This window comes from Gopherus evgoodei, chromosome 5 (genome assembly GCF_007399415.2).
Source record: "Gopherus evgoodei ecotype Sinaloan lineage chromosome 5, rGopEvg1_v1.p, whole genome shotgun sequence".
NCBI lineage: Eukaryota > Metazoa > Chordata > Testudines > Testudinidae > Gopherus > Gopherus evgoodei.
The window spans coordinates 98,272,663-98,287,109 of record NC_044326.1 but is presented as its reverse complement, the minus strand read 5'-3'; the positions used below and the strand labels follow the sequence as shown (position 1 = coordinate 98,287,109).

Below are 14,447 nucleotides of genomic sequence, written 5' to 3'. Positions count from 1 at the left end.
TCTGTATCATGGCCATAGCGCAGGCCATAGAACCTCATTCAATAATTTTTGCACCAAGGCAATAACTTCTGTTTAACTTCTAACATATCTTTCTCTAATATGAGCCTTTAAATAAAACTTCAAATGTTGGAGAATCCACCATGTCCCAAAATAATTTCTTCCAAGGGTTAATTACTCTCACTTAAAAAATATTTCTAATCTAAATTTGGTCTAGCTTCAATTTCCAGCCATTGGATCTTGTTATGGCTTTTTCTGCTAGATTAAAGAGCCATCTGTTAAAGAAAATCTCTTCCTGTCTTTCAGTCACATGTTCTGTGGATTCCCAGTCCTATGACCACGGAGGAAATTAGACTGGTGACAGCGAGGGCTGACTTCTTCTTAAGCAGCCTGCTAACATACAACACCAGCGACTTACATGACCTTGGGCAAGTCACTTAGTGTTCCTCTGCCACATTTTCCCCATCTGTAAAATAGAGTTAACAATGTTTATCCATCTTTCTAAAGTGCTTAGAGATATATGGATGAACTTATCTTTTTATTTATATTCTTGCACTGTGCCCGTGGTACCTGAACACTATGGATATGTCGACACTGCAGCTGGGAGCAAGCTTCCCAGTGTAGGCAGACAAACTGATGCTAGTGAGGCTTTTCCTGGCGTGCTAAAAATAGCAGCATGGATATTGCAGCTCAGGCAGCAACTCTGGCTCTCCAGCCCGCCCAGTCCTTTTGGGCCAAGCTCAGGTTGCTAGCCTGACCCTCTTGGCAGAGCTGCAACATCCACTCTTTTGTTCTTAGCATGCTAGCTCAAGTCTGGCTACCTGGGCTGGGAGGCTCATTCCCAGCTATAGTGTAGAAATACATTTCCTACTGCCATCTGTGGAAGGATTGGAAAATGTTTGTGTTCATAGTTGTGTTTAAGTGTGCCATGTGCTTTTAAAACTGGCTCTACTGCATGTATCATAGAATCATAGAATATTAGGGTTGGAAAGGACCTCAGGAGGTCATCTAGTCCAACCCCCTGCTCAAAGCAGGACCAATCCCCAAACAGATTTTTTACCCCAGTTCCCTAAATGGCCCCCTCAAGGACTGAACTCTCAACCCTGGGTTTAGCAGGCGGATGCTTAAACCACTGAGCAATCCCTCCCCCCTCATGTTTTTAAGAAGAGGGAAGTTTTTCATACCATGCTGTTCGCTATCTTTTGCTTATTAACTGGCATAAATCCATTGATTTGCCTAAATAGTGTCTTAACAATTCATTTTTCCTTACATTCATGCCACACCTTCTGCATCTATTAAAAAATTGTGAAAAGTGAAAGCTGAGCTTTTCTGATACCAAGGAAATGGTGCATGTTAAAATATCATCATTTTCTCACCATGTGTTTAAAATTCAGATACTCTAGTTTGGCAAACCCTGTGGACTCCACTCAGATTATTAAAACCATACCTGCTTTTGGGGTAGGAAGAGATGCATGCCTTGTCTAGGGGCTTACAGCCTTGTGGCGGGTAGGAACATGCATATTTCTTTGAGATGCATGTGAGAAGGACCACACTTTTTGTACACTGTTCAGCATAGTCCTCCAGCTGCAACCCATTGTGGGGAAGGATTATGGCCATGCACCCATTCCTAAATCTATCCTCTCTGTGTTATTTCAGTCATGCTTCCCCTTGCATAAAAGGCCTCATTCTGGCTGTTCTGTCTCACTGTCAAGATTCTACCCAGCCTCCATCACCTTAGTATCCGAGGGACAGTTTTTTAAAGGTATTTAGGCTCCGATCTGCATTTTTAGGCATCTGAGGGATGTTTAATAATATGGCCCTCAGTGCCTCCTAGGAGGTACTTGCTGCTTTTGCAAGAATGCTACAGGGATATGAGTATCCCTATCTCATGCTGCACAAGGCATAATTTGACTCTCATATGCATTCTTCTTAACATTTTTTTTTAGTGGCTAACTCTGCTTTGTTATGAGGGGGGGAAATACTTCTCATTTCTTCCTAACCATATGAAGAAAATGTTTTCAAAGTGTTATAAAGTTAATTTTATTCCTCAGTATTTTGATGTGTACACAATAGAGCAATACTGGCACTTCAGGATTTTCTGATTGACTTTAGGCTCCCTTTCCATTAGTAGATTTATATGTTAAACCAGAAGGGACCATTGTGACCATCTAGTCTGACCTCTTGTATAACACAGAACTTCTTCCCCAAAATAATTCCTTGAGCATATCTTTTAGGAAAATATCCAATGTTAATTTAAAAAATGTCAGTGATGGAGAGAATCTACCACAGCACTCTGTAAATTGTTCCAGTGGTTAATTAGTTAAAAAGTTATGCCTTATTTCCAGTTTCAATTTGTCTAGATTCAGCTTCCAGCCAATGGATCATTTCATACTTTTCTCTGCTACACTGAAGAGCCCATTATTAAATATTTGTTCCCTGTTAGACTGTAATCAAGATTATAGACTGTAATGAGTTGCTGTGATGGCGTACCCATTCTCAATTCAATTGTGTGCTGTCTAACCGGTAAGGGCACTTTGCCTTTTCCAAACCCCAGTCTTATGCAAATAGACCACTGCATTCTTAGTGTCACCAATTCTTTCTGCTCTCTTAATTAGACTTAGAGATTTCTTGTTATAAAGTGCCATTTGTTGAAAATAGTAAGTATTGTATGTATAGTTTCTAGGCTTCTTTTTACACCTGCAGTACATACACATCCTCCTGAAAATTACCCTGTAGTCTGGGAATATTGATCAATCCAATAAATACTGGTTTTATAAAAAATACAAAAGGTCTGATGTCCCTCAAAGCTGTCTTATTTAATGAAATATAGTCATGGGCAAAAAGAATAGTTTTCTTTTAATATTTCAGTATTTCATATATGCTTGTTTGTTTGTGAAACATTTAATTTTGCCATTTAAAGTCAAGGATTTTGAGTGTAAACAGAATGCTGTGTTTACTGCTTGTATCAAACAGATTTTCTTTTCTCATACTCAGCTGATTATCCTATATGTAAAGGAACAATAAGTCCAGTGATATTTACTCAGGTGGTTTTCAGCCCATTTTCCCCATCACACTTCAAATTCTGTCCTTGGATGCGTCTGTGGGACTCTTATTGACAATTTCTGAGAGAAGTAGATGAGTTATTTTCACCCTAAATAAAATTATGCTTTTGTTGCAATAACTTATTGCATTAGCTGTTTCTTAGAATACAGATTATTATATAGATCATGTATACTGTATGGAGAATATCTGCATGATAAATTGCAGAGATTATACCTTTGACAACTTATCCTGCACTTTGTCTACTAATCCATCTCTTGTGGATTTATTTTAAAATTTTAAACTTGTGAGCATTTTTAAATTGTTACTGTCTTTTAAAAATCAGCCTGCCTGATCAATATTTCCAATGGGCAATATTCAGTCCCACATCAGTTACAGATGTCTGATATCTCATGACACAGGAGACTGAGTTATAGGAGTTTTATTCTTCTGGAAAGGGGATATTCTCAGTAGGATGCATAGCATTTGATGGTAGCCCTGCAGGGACTCAAGATAACTGATTTTATAGTCTGACATTTTTTATAAGGAAAAAGTACTTTACTTTTTGGTAATATTTAAAGGTGTGGTGTTTGGTTTTTTTTAAAGCCAAAACTTTCATCTCCTTCTGAGCTCTATATCCTAGGATTCCTGGTAAATCAAAGTACAAGCCTGCTGCCATTGAAGGTCATGCCAAAACTCTGCCTCCAGTGGGCATATGACTGGGTAACTAAAGGAGCCGGGAGAAAGTCCCAATAAGTGTTTAAAATGCTCTTGAATATTTCTAATCTAGTTCTTCTGTTACATGGAGTGTATGTATGGGGAGGGAGAAGGCTAATAAAGGTTTTAACAACACTTGTTTAAGTTGACCTGCGTAAGTCATTTATGATCTCATAACTTGTGAGTAATGCAGTTATCAAAAATGCCTGGCTGTGAAAGTGCCCAATTATACATTTTCTCTTTTCTCTATTATGGGGCCTCTGATGTATGGAGTAGCTGCAGAATGGAACACTATGATAGTATGCGTGGGAAATATCAATCCAAATTTCTATTTGCTAATAACTCCAGCCATTCTCTCCTCACCATTTCCTTATGAAATGTAACAAGATTTGATTGGAATGAGAAAAAGACTGAGATTTCTAGTCATCACAAAAGGTTTCATGCTGTTATAGTTGCAGAACATCACAATCCCATTCTCTTCAGTCAGTCAAAAGATTGATTCATAAAGCCTAAAATCTGTCTAATGTAAATCTGGGAGGAGACTTTTTGTAAATGATCCTTCCCTGTAATCTGCTCAAAGCCTCATTCAGTCTGAGGAGGAGCTCTGTGAAGCATATACATGTCTAATTCTCCCCCTGTACCCAAAATACTTTGAATACATTCCCCACAAAATAAAATTGCCACCTGTCAGTTAAAATTGTGGTAACCTCCAGCCACTCAGTCCAAAACTCTGTTTGTCTTACATGGTGGGTTGCTATTAATTTATCCTTAGTTGTGTTAATTGAATGGTGAGTTTACAGACATCAAATCTCAATGAAGTCTGTGACTCACCCAATCATTGGTACCTCTCACTTTAACAGTACAAGCAGTCAAAGGAAACTGGGTTTTTTCAGGGGCCTGAACTCTTTGGTGAGAGGACCCCCAGATTTAGATCACTAATCTCACCCCATGCAGCACACCAAATTTCAAAGCAATCCAAATAACCGTTTGAATTTTAGAGCCCTTACAAAAATCAAGTTTTAAAGCATATAAAATAGCAGGAATGGAAGCCCTCTAAACTTTTTACTGTATTGGAACATGCATATTGTACAAATGTGCATTTTCTTAAATACTGCTCTGAATGTGGATCCCCCAAAGATTTAGTAGGTGCTGTGCACTATCTTGGCTAAAACTCAATACATGTGGGTCAGAATTCTCTCAATCACATCAATAGTTTGATTTCTAGCTCTGTACAGAAAAAAAAAAAGGAACTTCTTGAAAAATAGCTATTTTGAGGAGTGCTTTTATCTTTGCAACCCATAGCCCAAATGAACTCAAATTTGGCTCACTAACCCTACCCTACACTCTCCTAAAGGACACTAAATTTCAAAGGAATCTGACAAAGGATGTCGATTTTAGGGGACTTAGAAAGGTTGAACTTTAAACAGAAGTCGTGATGCAACCTTCAGTGTAGTGGTGCTGCTGTGCCACTATAACTTATGAGTGGAGTTAAATTAATAATGTTGGACTGCATATTTTATGCTATTACCACTATGATTAAGGAAATTGTTCAAAGTATCAAAATGAATTGCCGTTTGTAACATACCAGTACAGAATGCTAAGCTGTAATTGTAGTCAAGTATTAAAACATTTCCAAGGACAGTAAATGTTACTAATCACCATTTAAATAGCAGAAATCAGAAATGTCCAGCCGTTGCTTAGTGGTGATAGCAGGAGCTAGAGTATAAATGTAGTAAATTTTGTTCTTGTTTAATCTTTTAAAAAATGAAGGCTTTGTGTATTTTAGCTGTTATTATGGCATGTGTAGCTGGTCCTGCCCATCACTTCCTCTTAAGCAGGTATCAGACACCTTCCTACTGTTTCTAATTACATTTGGAAAAATGGCTCATTTAATTTTTATCTACGAGGTGGTTTTAATTGCTGTTACTGCTTTTATTATAAAGTAAATCTAAAAATTAAATGGATTTAAATGGAACTAATGGATGCATATTGTGTAATGCAGAAGCTGTTCCCCACGCACAAGGGAACAAGTGTGTGGCTTCTGGAGAGCCAATAATATACTCCTCAGCTTCAGAGGAGTTATTGAATCAGGGAGGAGGAAATATCTGTAAAGAAATGACAGCCTCACTATACAAAGTTTGATGAGGACTAAGCAGCTCCCTATCACTGCTTCTGAGGCTTAGGAATAAGGTAGAATCAGACTTGGAAATGGGAAGGGAAGATATATGCCCTGAATGCACTTCCACTTTTGATTCGGGCCCATCTTTAACACTTAAGTGTTTAAATTTTGTCTTCCTCTGAAGCATCAGGCCAACAAAGAGCATTGTTTGGGACTAGGTGTAGCATTGGTCTTTAATATAACAGTTCCTGTTACTTACCCACTTCTTCCCCTTGCATAGCACCCAAATCCTAATATGCATGATTTTCCCACCATGGCAAAACTCCTGTGAATGGTAATTCAGAGGAAATAATTGATTTTTAATAACACTTCCTTTTATACATTTCCCTAAAACCCCCAGTTACAGGGCACTAGATGCCTCAAACTATCTGTCTTGGTCCTTAGATGACTCCAATCATTGTGTGAATAGATTCTTAAGCAGTTTCATTAAAATTTCATAGAGAATCTTTACTGAATCAGAATCCAGCATCAGATAGTGAGAACTTCTCACTAAGTCAAATTATCTAGACTGACTACTCTGGAAAATTCAAATATTAAGCTGAATGAATAGTATACCTGCAAAAACAGACCTTTGGCTTGTCTTAGCTTGTGTATTTCTAATTTCTGCTGACTATTTTTTATCACCCTTATGAACTCATATATAAACTTTAGGCTTTCTGCATTACTCACCCACTCTTTGTCACGTCAATGAGTCTTTGGAGTTGGCATTTGTAAATGTTTTATGACAGTGTTCCCAGATACCTAGTTTTTTACTCCTTCTTGCCACTAGATGGAAGAAGAAGGTTATCATAGTGATGCTTTACCAACCCAGCTATCTTCATCTATTTCCACTCCCTATATTATTTCTAAAATAAGGAATCCCTCAAAAATTGTGTTTGTACAGAACTGTTTTTGACGGCTATATTTCTAAGTTGTGCGATTGTATGTTATATCAACAGAATTACTAAATTATACCATACCATTATCTATTCACAGTTTCTGTCTTTTTTGTATTCCCTAAAGTAGAAATGTTTTAACTAATAATCATCAGACGAAATCACTGGAGGGTAAAAGGAGTGAGGTAAGTGTAAGTTTGTAAGTTATAACATACAAATGTTTGTGACATAGGAATGGTTTGAAGAATATCTTATTCTTCAAGAGTTTAATATGAGCTCATGCACGCCTTCCAAAAAGCCTATAATGCCTTAAATACTTTTGATGAATAGAGGTAGTTTTCTTAGGCTTTGCCTGCATTAGCACTTTTGTCAGCAAAACTTTTGTTAGCCAGAGGAGCGTAAAAAAAATATACCTGGACCAACATAAGTTTCACCGACCAAAGTGTGGACATAGCTACTGTTGCTCATTGGGGGTGGTTTAATTATGCCAGTGGGAGACCTCTCTCCCATTGGCATAGAGTGGGTACACAGGAGACCTTCTAGTGGTGTAGCTACAGCTCTACCACTATAAGGTCCATAGCGTAGACATAACCTAAAAGGCAAACTCTAAAAGTTTGTTTATGCCTTTTGCTTCTCCTTTGTGGTATAGAAACATGGCCTTAACTAGATTTTTATCCAGTGGAATGGAAAATCAGGACTTAATATTTACAAAACCAAGCAGCATAAAAAGTCTTTTTTTCAAATAATGAGGACATCTTTTGGCAACTTCAAAGAAGCAATAAAGCATAGATCTTTTTATTATTTATTTTTCTCTGTTATTTAATATTGTTAGAAGTTCTGTTTTGTGTCTCTGAAAGACACTGCACAGAATCTCACCCTTGGTATATTTTCACTTTGAGACAAGCTGAATGTTTCTGAAGTATGCACAACACAATTTTCAATATGCTTTATGTACAATTTTAAAAATAGTAATTTAATCTTCCTCATGTCAACTCCATTTCTAAAGTGTACCACACTGTGCTTAATTACAATATATTTGTAATAACATTATTGAAGCTTGATAATTGCACTGCATTTCTCATTTCCTTTTCAGTAAGCAATTTTATTTTGCTGTATACTTGAGAGATGCTTCACCAAAAGTACTGGAAGCTGCTTTACTCCTGATTTAACCCTTAATTATGTTGGTTAGCACTTACTTATACCACAGCCAGACCCTTTGTGTTCACTTGTTTGTATGCTGGCATCATGGCATCTTTTATAATATCAGGAGAATTCACGATTCTAGAAACCCAGGCTTGTACTACTAAACTTCTGTGCATTTCATGACTTGTTTTTCCTCTGGTTAAAAGTAAGCCTAACGATGTAGTAAACAGAACGGTGATATCTGAAGCTCCAGTAGGCAATGTGTATGGTTGCATTAGGCATGATCATTTCAAAATGATATATTCAGGATTTTTAGTAGCTATAGTAATACACGTACAATACATTTGAGTATGTTGTGTATTCCACAAGAGACAAACAATTTAAAGGTATTTTACGATGAATATTCATAGGAATGTAGAATTTGCCCTTGTAGATTTATATCGTTACTCCATCTAGTCTAATATCCTGCCTCTAACATTTCCCAAACCTGCTGGTTCACCTCACCAATTGTGCATGGAAGGATTTCTTCCTGATCCCTGCTGCAGGCAATTAGCTTGCACTTTGACATGAGTAATAGCTGTCATAAAAGTATTCATTCTTTTAAATTTTAGCTACAGTATCCTGCAGCTGTGAATTCCACAGGTTGACTGTATGCTGTGCCAAGTAGTATTTTCTTGTTCTATAATATTTTATTATAGGCAGTTTAGGTAGTGACACCTAATGTTAAGGTTTCCAAATATTTTCAATTATCAGACCTTGTTTTTAATTATTTATAACTTTCCCAAACTTTAGTAGATTGGGCTGAAATATTCCATGTCAAGTGTCTACTTCCAAATGAATTTTTGAAAAATTTTATTAAAAATAGTTAATATGTTTCTCAGAATAAGATTAAGGACAAATGCATTGCTTTGCTCATATTAAAAATATTCTTGCAGCTGTTTAGTTGAGAAGCTATGATGGTTCCATGCATCTGAGATTTGGTAGGGGTTCACCTTGTTTTCAGGGCTGTGCCCTTTGCCTCTGAAAATTTTAGTTTGCACATGATCAGTAGAGACTTTACAGTTTGGCAAATGAATTCTCTGAAGATTCCCTTTGTACTGAGCTGGTTTAAATGACTTGCCCAGCATGACGTAGGAACTCTGTGGCAGAGGCTGGGAGAGAATTCAAGTCCCCAGGGCAGCATTCAGCTGTCTTTACCATGAAACCAATGTTTCTTCTCCTGCAATTTCTCACTTTGTTCAGTACACACGTTCCAACTTCTGCAACAAGTGAGGTATGGTGCCTACAGACAACAGCTTCATTCATTACACAGCCTTGATTCAGTCACCAAACACTGTCCATCCTCTGCTCTTAATAAGGTAGGGGCCCTATGAAAAAAAATAGAGTTCATCCTCACTATAACACCCTTCACCATAATGAACCTTGGGCTCTAATGAACCCAGTCCCTAGATCCCACCTCGAGCCCAGCTGCTGCAGTGGGAGTTGACAGCTCCTCTAGCCCTGGGGCTACAGCAGAGGCTGAGAGCTGGAGGAGCTAGCAGTCCTGGAGCTGGAGGATCTATTGCTCCCCATGGGTCTCTTTTGCTATAACGAACTCCTAGCTATAATGAACAAAGAGCGTGGATCCTGAGGGGTTCATGATAGCGAGAGTGTACTGTACGTGGTTATTTTATTAAAGACTCTCATAATGCTTATTCACAAATAGTCAAATTAAGATTGCATGGGCAACCTTAATTCAGGCATTTCCCAAATTTTGAGTGCTTGACTTTGCAACCGTAACATTCTTTTAATATAGTTCTTTTTAAAATATAATAATCTATAAATCATATTAGACCTGTACCTCCTTTGTTGTCCCTTGTGGATCATTTCACTCTCTACTATATGTGTTCTTGCCTGAGGAGACTGGTATATATCACATGGTGACCTGGCAACCAAGAGGTTAATGCAGGTACAGTATAGACCCGTATATGTGCGAATCCGCTTAACACATGGTAGCGCCGTGCCTCCCAGTGCTACCTATCTAACACATGAGACTTGTTGACATGCGATACAGGAACTTGCTATGTAGCACTACAGATTGGCTCACTAGGGGCATGGCTACACTTGCAGTTGTAGAGCACTAGGAGTTAAACCAGTCTTCAGAGACCGCAGCAGGGAAACTGCTGCCGAGTGTTTATACTCTCAGCTGGAAGCGCACTGGCATGGCCACATTAGCAGCTCTTGCAATGCCACAAAGAGCAGTGCGTTGTGATAGCTGTCCCAGCATGCAAGTGGCTGCAACATGCTTTTCAAATGTGGGGAGTGGGGTGGAGTGTGACAGGGAGTGTGTTGTATGTGGAGTTGACAGCTCCTCTAGCCCTGGGGCTGCAGCAGAGGCTGAGAGCTGGAGGAGCTAGCAGCCCTGGAGCTGGAGGATCTGTTGAGGGAGAGAGAGTGGGTTTTTGGGGGGCTGAGAGTGTGTCAGCATGCTGTCTTGTAAGTTCAGACAGCAGCAGAACTCCCCCCCGCCTCTCTCTCACTCATTCAAAGCAAGCAGCATTCCTCAGTAATGGTTCCTTTGTCCTGGAGCAGATAAGCAGCCAGCTGTCAGAAACAGAGCTTTGAAAGGGCATATTTACATTCCTACAGTGAGGTCAAAACAATGACAAGAGTGGCTGCTTAACTTAAGGGGATTATGGGATGTTTCCAGTGGTCAATCAGAGCATAGTAATGCAATACCTTGTTCGCACTGGCGCCGCGGTGCTCCAGTGGAGGCGCAGCAAACATTATTCCACTCACTGAGGTGGAGTACCAGCAGCGCTGTAGCCACAGAGTCAGAGCGCTCTACATGCCTTGCCATTGTGGACGGGTAGTGAACTAGTGCGCCCGGGGCTGCTTTATTGCACTGTAACTCGCAAGTGTCAGAACTCACTGACATAGAAATCAACAGGCAGTGCAGAGTGGAAATGTGCTTTATGTCTTTACCGATATTGGTAAAGACATATCATGCATGCTTAGTCATTGTGGAGGAGAAAAATGTGGAAAATATTGAACTCATTCATCTGCGGCGAATGACAGACTTCGTAAGAGAGAAAAAAATGCGAGCCCGAAAGAGCAGAAAATAATGGCATTTTTTTCTAAGTGAATCATAGACCCTATTTCTCAGCATGGCTGTCTTAATCCACGGTCCATTAACATGTGGTCGTGACGGCTTGACTCCTGACATCCGTGCATAAATGGGTCTGTACTGTACTGCTAGTCAGTGGTGATTGGCAGCCTCACAGCAGCTGGGAAAATAAGAGCTGGGAAGAAGGGGGGTGGAGTGGCTGCCAGGGGAGCAAGCAAGCTGGAGAAGGAAACTCGTTCCAGTAAGGTGCTGAGAAGCTGTGCAGAGAGAGCACCCAGACAAGGAATGACCGGATCTACAGGCTGGAAATGCCTATAGAAATGATGCGAAGTAGGAAGTAGTTCAGGGCACACCAGGAGGAGTTATTAAGGCCTAATTCTGTCTGTCTGGTTTTAGGGTTCTGAGTTGGAACCCAGTGGAGTGGACAGGTCTGGGTTCTCTGAGAGACTAGAGAATGCAAAGAATTCCCAGACCCTTGAGCACTCGGATCAGCTGACCATGCCAAGTATAAGGAGAAAACCTACACATCCCAATGGGACTGAGGCTAACAACCTCCATAGCCCAGTATGGGGCTACCACAGAGACGCAGGCAAGAGGAGCTGACTGACTGCCCTGCCAAATCGAGTGACCTCTGGTGCAATGCTCTTTCTGGCCAAAGAGGGTGCTGTTGCATTGGCACATCAGATCAGACAGCCAAATGATACATAGTACTCCAAAAGAGAGATCATTGTTCAGCCTAGTATCATCATCTCATTTGACTTTTTAATTGCTGCTATATCCTGGGCAGACATGATGACTCCTCAGTCTTTTTCCCCCCTTTAAAGGTTCCCGTACATTCAGAATCCATCAAAATAAATGGTAACTTTATACTGCTTTTGCTATTAAGACATTAAGGCACAGTTCCCAATACCACAGGATGGTACCCAGCATCTACCCATTTTACATTATTTCTTTTTCCAATTCTGTAATCTTCTGTAGTTGGAATACAAGATTACAAATACCTGGGACAGCATAAAGGTGATGCGTGAGCCAGTGATCATCAGATTTAAGGCAGGTGACCAAGGATTAATAATGGAAGTGAATTCCCTGTTCTTTGATGACCCTTCTGCCCCATCTGGTGAGCCAAGAAAGCCTTTTGATGGACTCTGGGATTACGAAGGTGAGAGAGAGTGTGTGTGTGTGTGTGTGTGTGTGTGTGTGTGTGTGTGTGTGTACACACACACACATGCGCGCGCGCACACACACACACGGTTATGGAGATAGATTTCAGAATGTGGAAAAACACTAACACCTATGTAGTAATATCTACCTGTGATTGCAAACAGCCTGAAATAGCTCTGAGAAAATTTCTCCCATTAACTCAAAGTAGTGTTGACTCTAATGGTAATTTAAATGTCAACATTATTATTAGCTCATTGGTGATCAAATCATGCAAGAAAAGAGATGAATGATAATATTATGAAGTTCTACAAAATTAATGTGTCTTATTTTGTTGTCTGAAGTGAACAAAGTTTAACTTGAGTGGTGCTTGAAGAGTATTTATACCTTCCTACTCCTCCCCCACTCCCAGGATTTGACCCCCTCGCAAGTACAATTTTCAAAGAAATGTATTGGGTTACTTTAGACCTCTGGAAGCTTGTTCCATAGTTCAATCTGTTCAGCTGAGAATGCTTTGTCCTCAGCTCTCGCTTATTTTATCTTGAGCTTTGTGATCTGCATTGTCCCAGAGGATCACAGTTGTCATGATGGTTCATAAACGAAAATTTGGGAAGCTGGGACTTGGTGCATTAATTGCTTTGAAAATTAGGACTCAAGCTTTAAACTAGCAACTGAAGCTGACTGGAATTTGAGGGATTTGAGAACTGGCCTGGTGTGCTTATGGTGGACTGTATTCTGGAGAAGCAGCCAACTGTATTTTGTACTAGCTGAAGCCTGGCTAGCTCAGTTGGTAGAGTATCAGACTTTTTAATCCAAGGGTCCAAGGTTCAAGTCCCTGGTCAGGTAGAGAGACACTTTCCTTCAGGGGGGATCTCAGTGGTTTGAGCATTGGCCTGCTAAACCATTAAGCATTGGCTCAGGATTGTGAGTTCAGTCTTTGAGGTGGCCTGTTAGGGATTTGGGGATTGGTCCTGCTTTGAGCAGGTGGTTGGACTAGATGATCTCTTGAGGTCCCTTCTAACCCTAATAATCTATGATTCTATAGTCTTAAAGTTTGGTTTCATATACAGTGAATTTCAGAAATCCATCTACCAGGTGATGAATGTGTGGATCACTTTGGGCAGATGTTCATGTGTGGGGAAAGAATGAAGCTGGAGGTTTTTTTTAAATAAAGGCATTTTTAAATACTGATGCTGCCTGGTCATCCAAACTTAATGAAAAGTCAGTGAGGTTGTGCACCACTTTGATGAATGAGGACTTTATACTTTCAATGGAAGACTGGGCCAGTGTGTCTGTGTCATAGCATTCCCTCTCAGATCTGAACATCAGAGTTCAGAAAATGAGATACTAGCACCTGACTCCTCTAAGCTCAATTACTAGCTTAGATCTGATAGCACTGCCATCATCCAAAAATGTAGTGTTTTGGGGCACTCTGACCTCCCCAACCTTCCCTGGGGACCCCAAGAACCCAGATCCCTTGGTTCTTAAAACAAGGAGAAATAAACCATTCCCCTACCTTTCCCCCTCCCAGAATTTCCCTCCCTGGGCTGTCCTGAGAGATACTGATCCAACCTCTTAAATCACCATACAGAGAAGCATCTCCCTTCCCTTCCATAAAGAGGCAAACAGATTCAAGGAAAACAGAGAGAGATTCTATCTCTCCCCCCTCCCAGCTCCCCCACCCATTCTGGTGAGTTATCCCAATCCCCTGGAATAAAACAAGGGAAACAAGAGGAAAAAAATCAATCAGGTTCTCTAAAAAAAAGAAATCTTTTAATAAAAGAAAGGAAAAAGTAAAGAATTATCTCTGTAACTTCAAGATGTAAATATGACAGGGTCCTATAGCTTACAGACACCAGAAAGAGACTTTCCCCCCAGTACCAATACAAATCAAAATATTCCCAGCAGCTACACACACAAAAGTTAACCAGTCAGATCCACAATTGCAAATAGAGTAAAACAATCAAAAAGCCTAAACCACCTGTTTTTACTTACTATTTGAAAAGAGACTTAAAGAGCCTGTAGTAATGTCTGATCTCTCTCAGACCCTCTGAGAGAAGAACACACAACGGACAAAGAACACACACAAAAGCTTCCCTCCACCCAAATTTAAATATCTTGTCTTCTGATTGGTCTTCTGGTCAGGTGTCCAGTTCCCTGCTTGTAACCCTTTACAGGTAGAAGAGACATTAACCTTTAACAATCTGTTTATGACAGTCTGATAGTTCTATAT

The 14,447-nt window shown here is 39.8% G+C and overlaps 2 protein-coding genes across 2 annotated transcripts in view; both read left to right on the top strand.

Moving 5' to 3' along the window:
* The window catches only part of C5H4orf33 (chromosome 5 C4orf33 homolog), a 33,407-nt gene extending 21,363 nt beyond the window's left edge, over positions 1-12,044 (top strand). The window contains exons 6-7 of the mRNA XM_030564098.1: positions 6,935-6,992; positions 11,453-12,044. Of these exons, the coding sequence (XP_030419958.1) occupies positions 6,935-6,992; positions 11,453-11,659 (265 nt within the window). The 3' untranslated portion in view covers positions 11,660-12,044. The remainder of the gene's footprint in view (positions 1-6,934; positions 6,993-11,452) is intronic.
* The window catches only part of LOC115652269 (UPF0462 protein C4orf33 homolog), a 54,372-nt gene that overhangs the window by 21,666 nt on the left and 18,259 nt on the right, over positions 1-14,447 (top strand). The window contains 1 exon segment of the mRNA XM_030564096.1: positions 12,035-12,215. Within this exon segment, the coding sequence (XP_030419956.1) occupies positions 12,035-12,215 (181 nt within the window).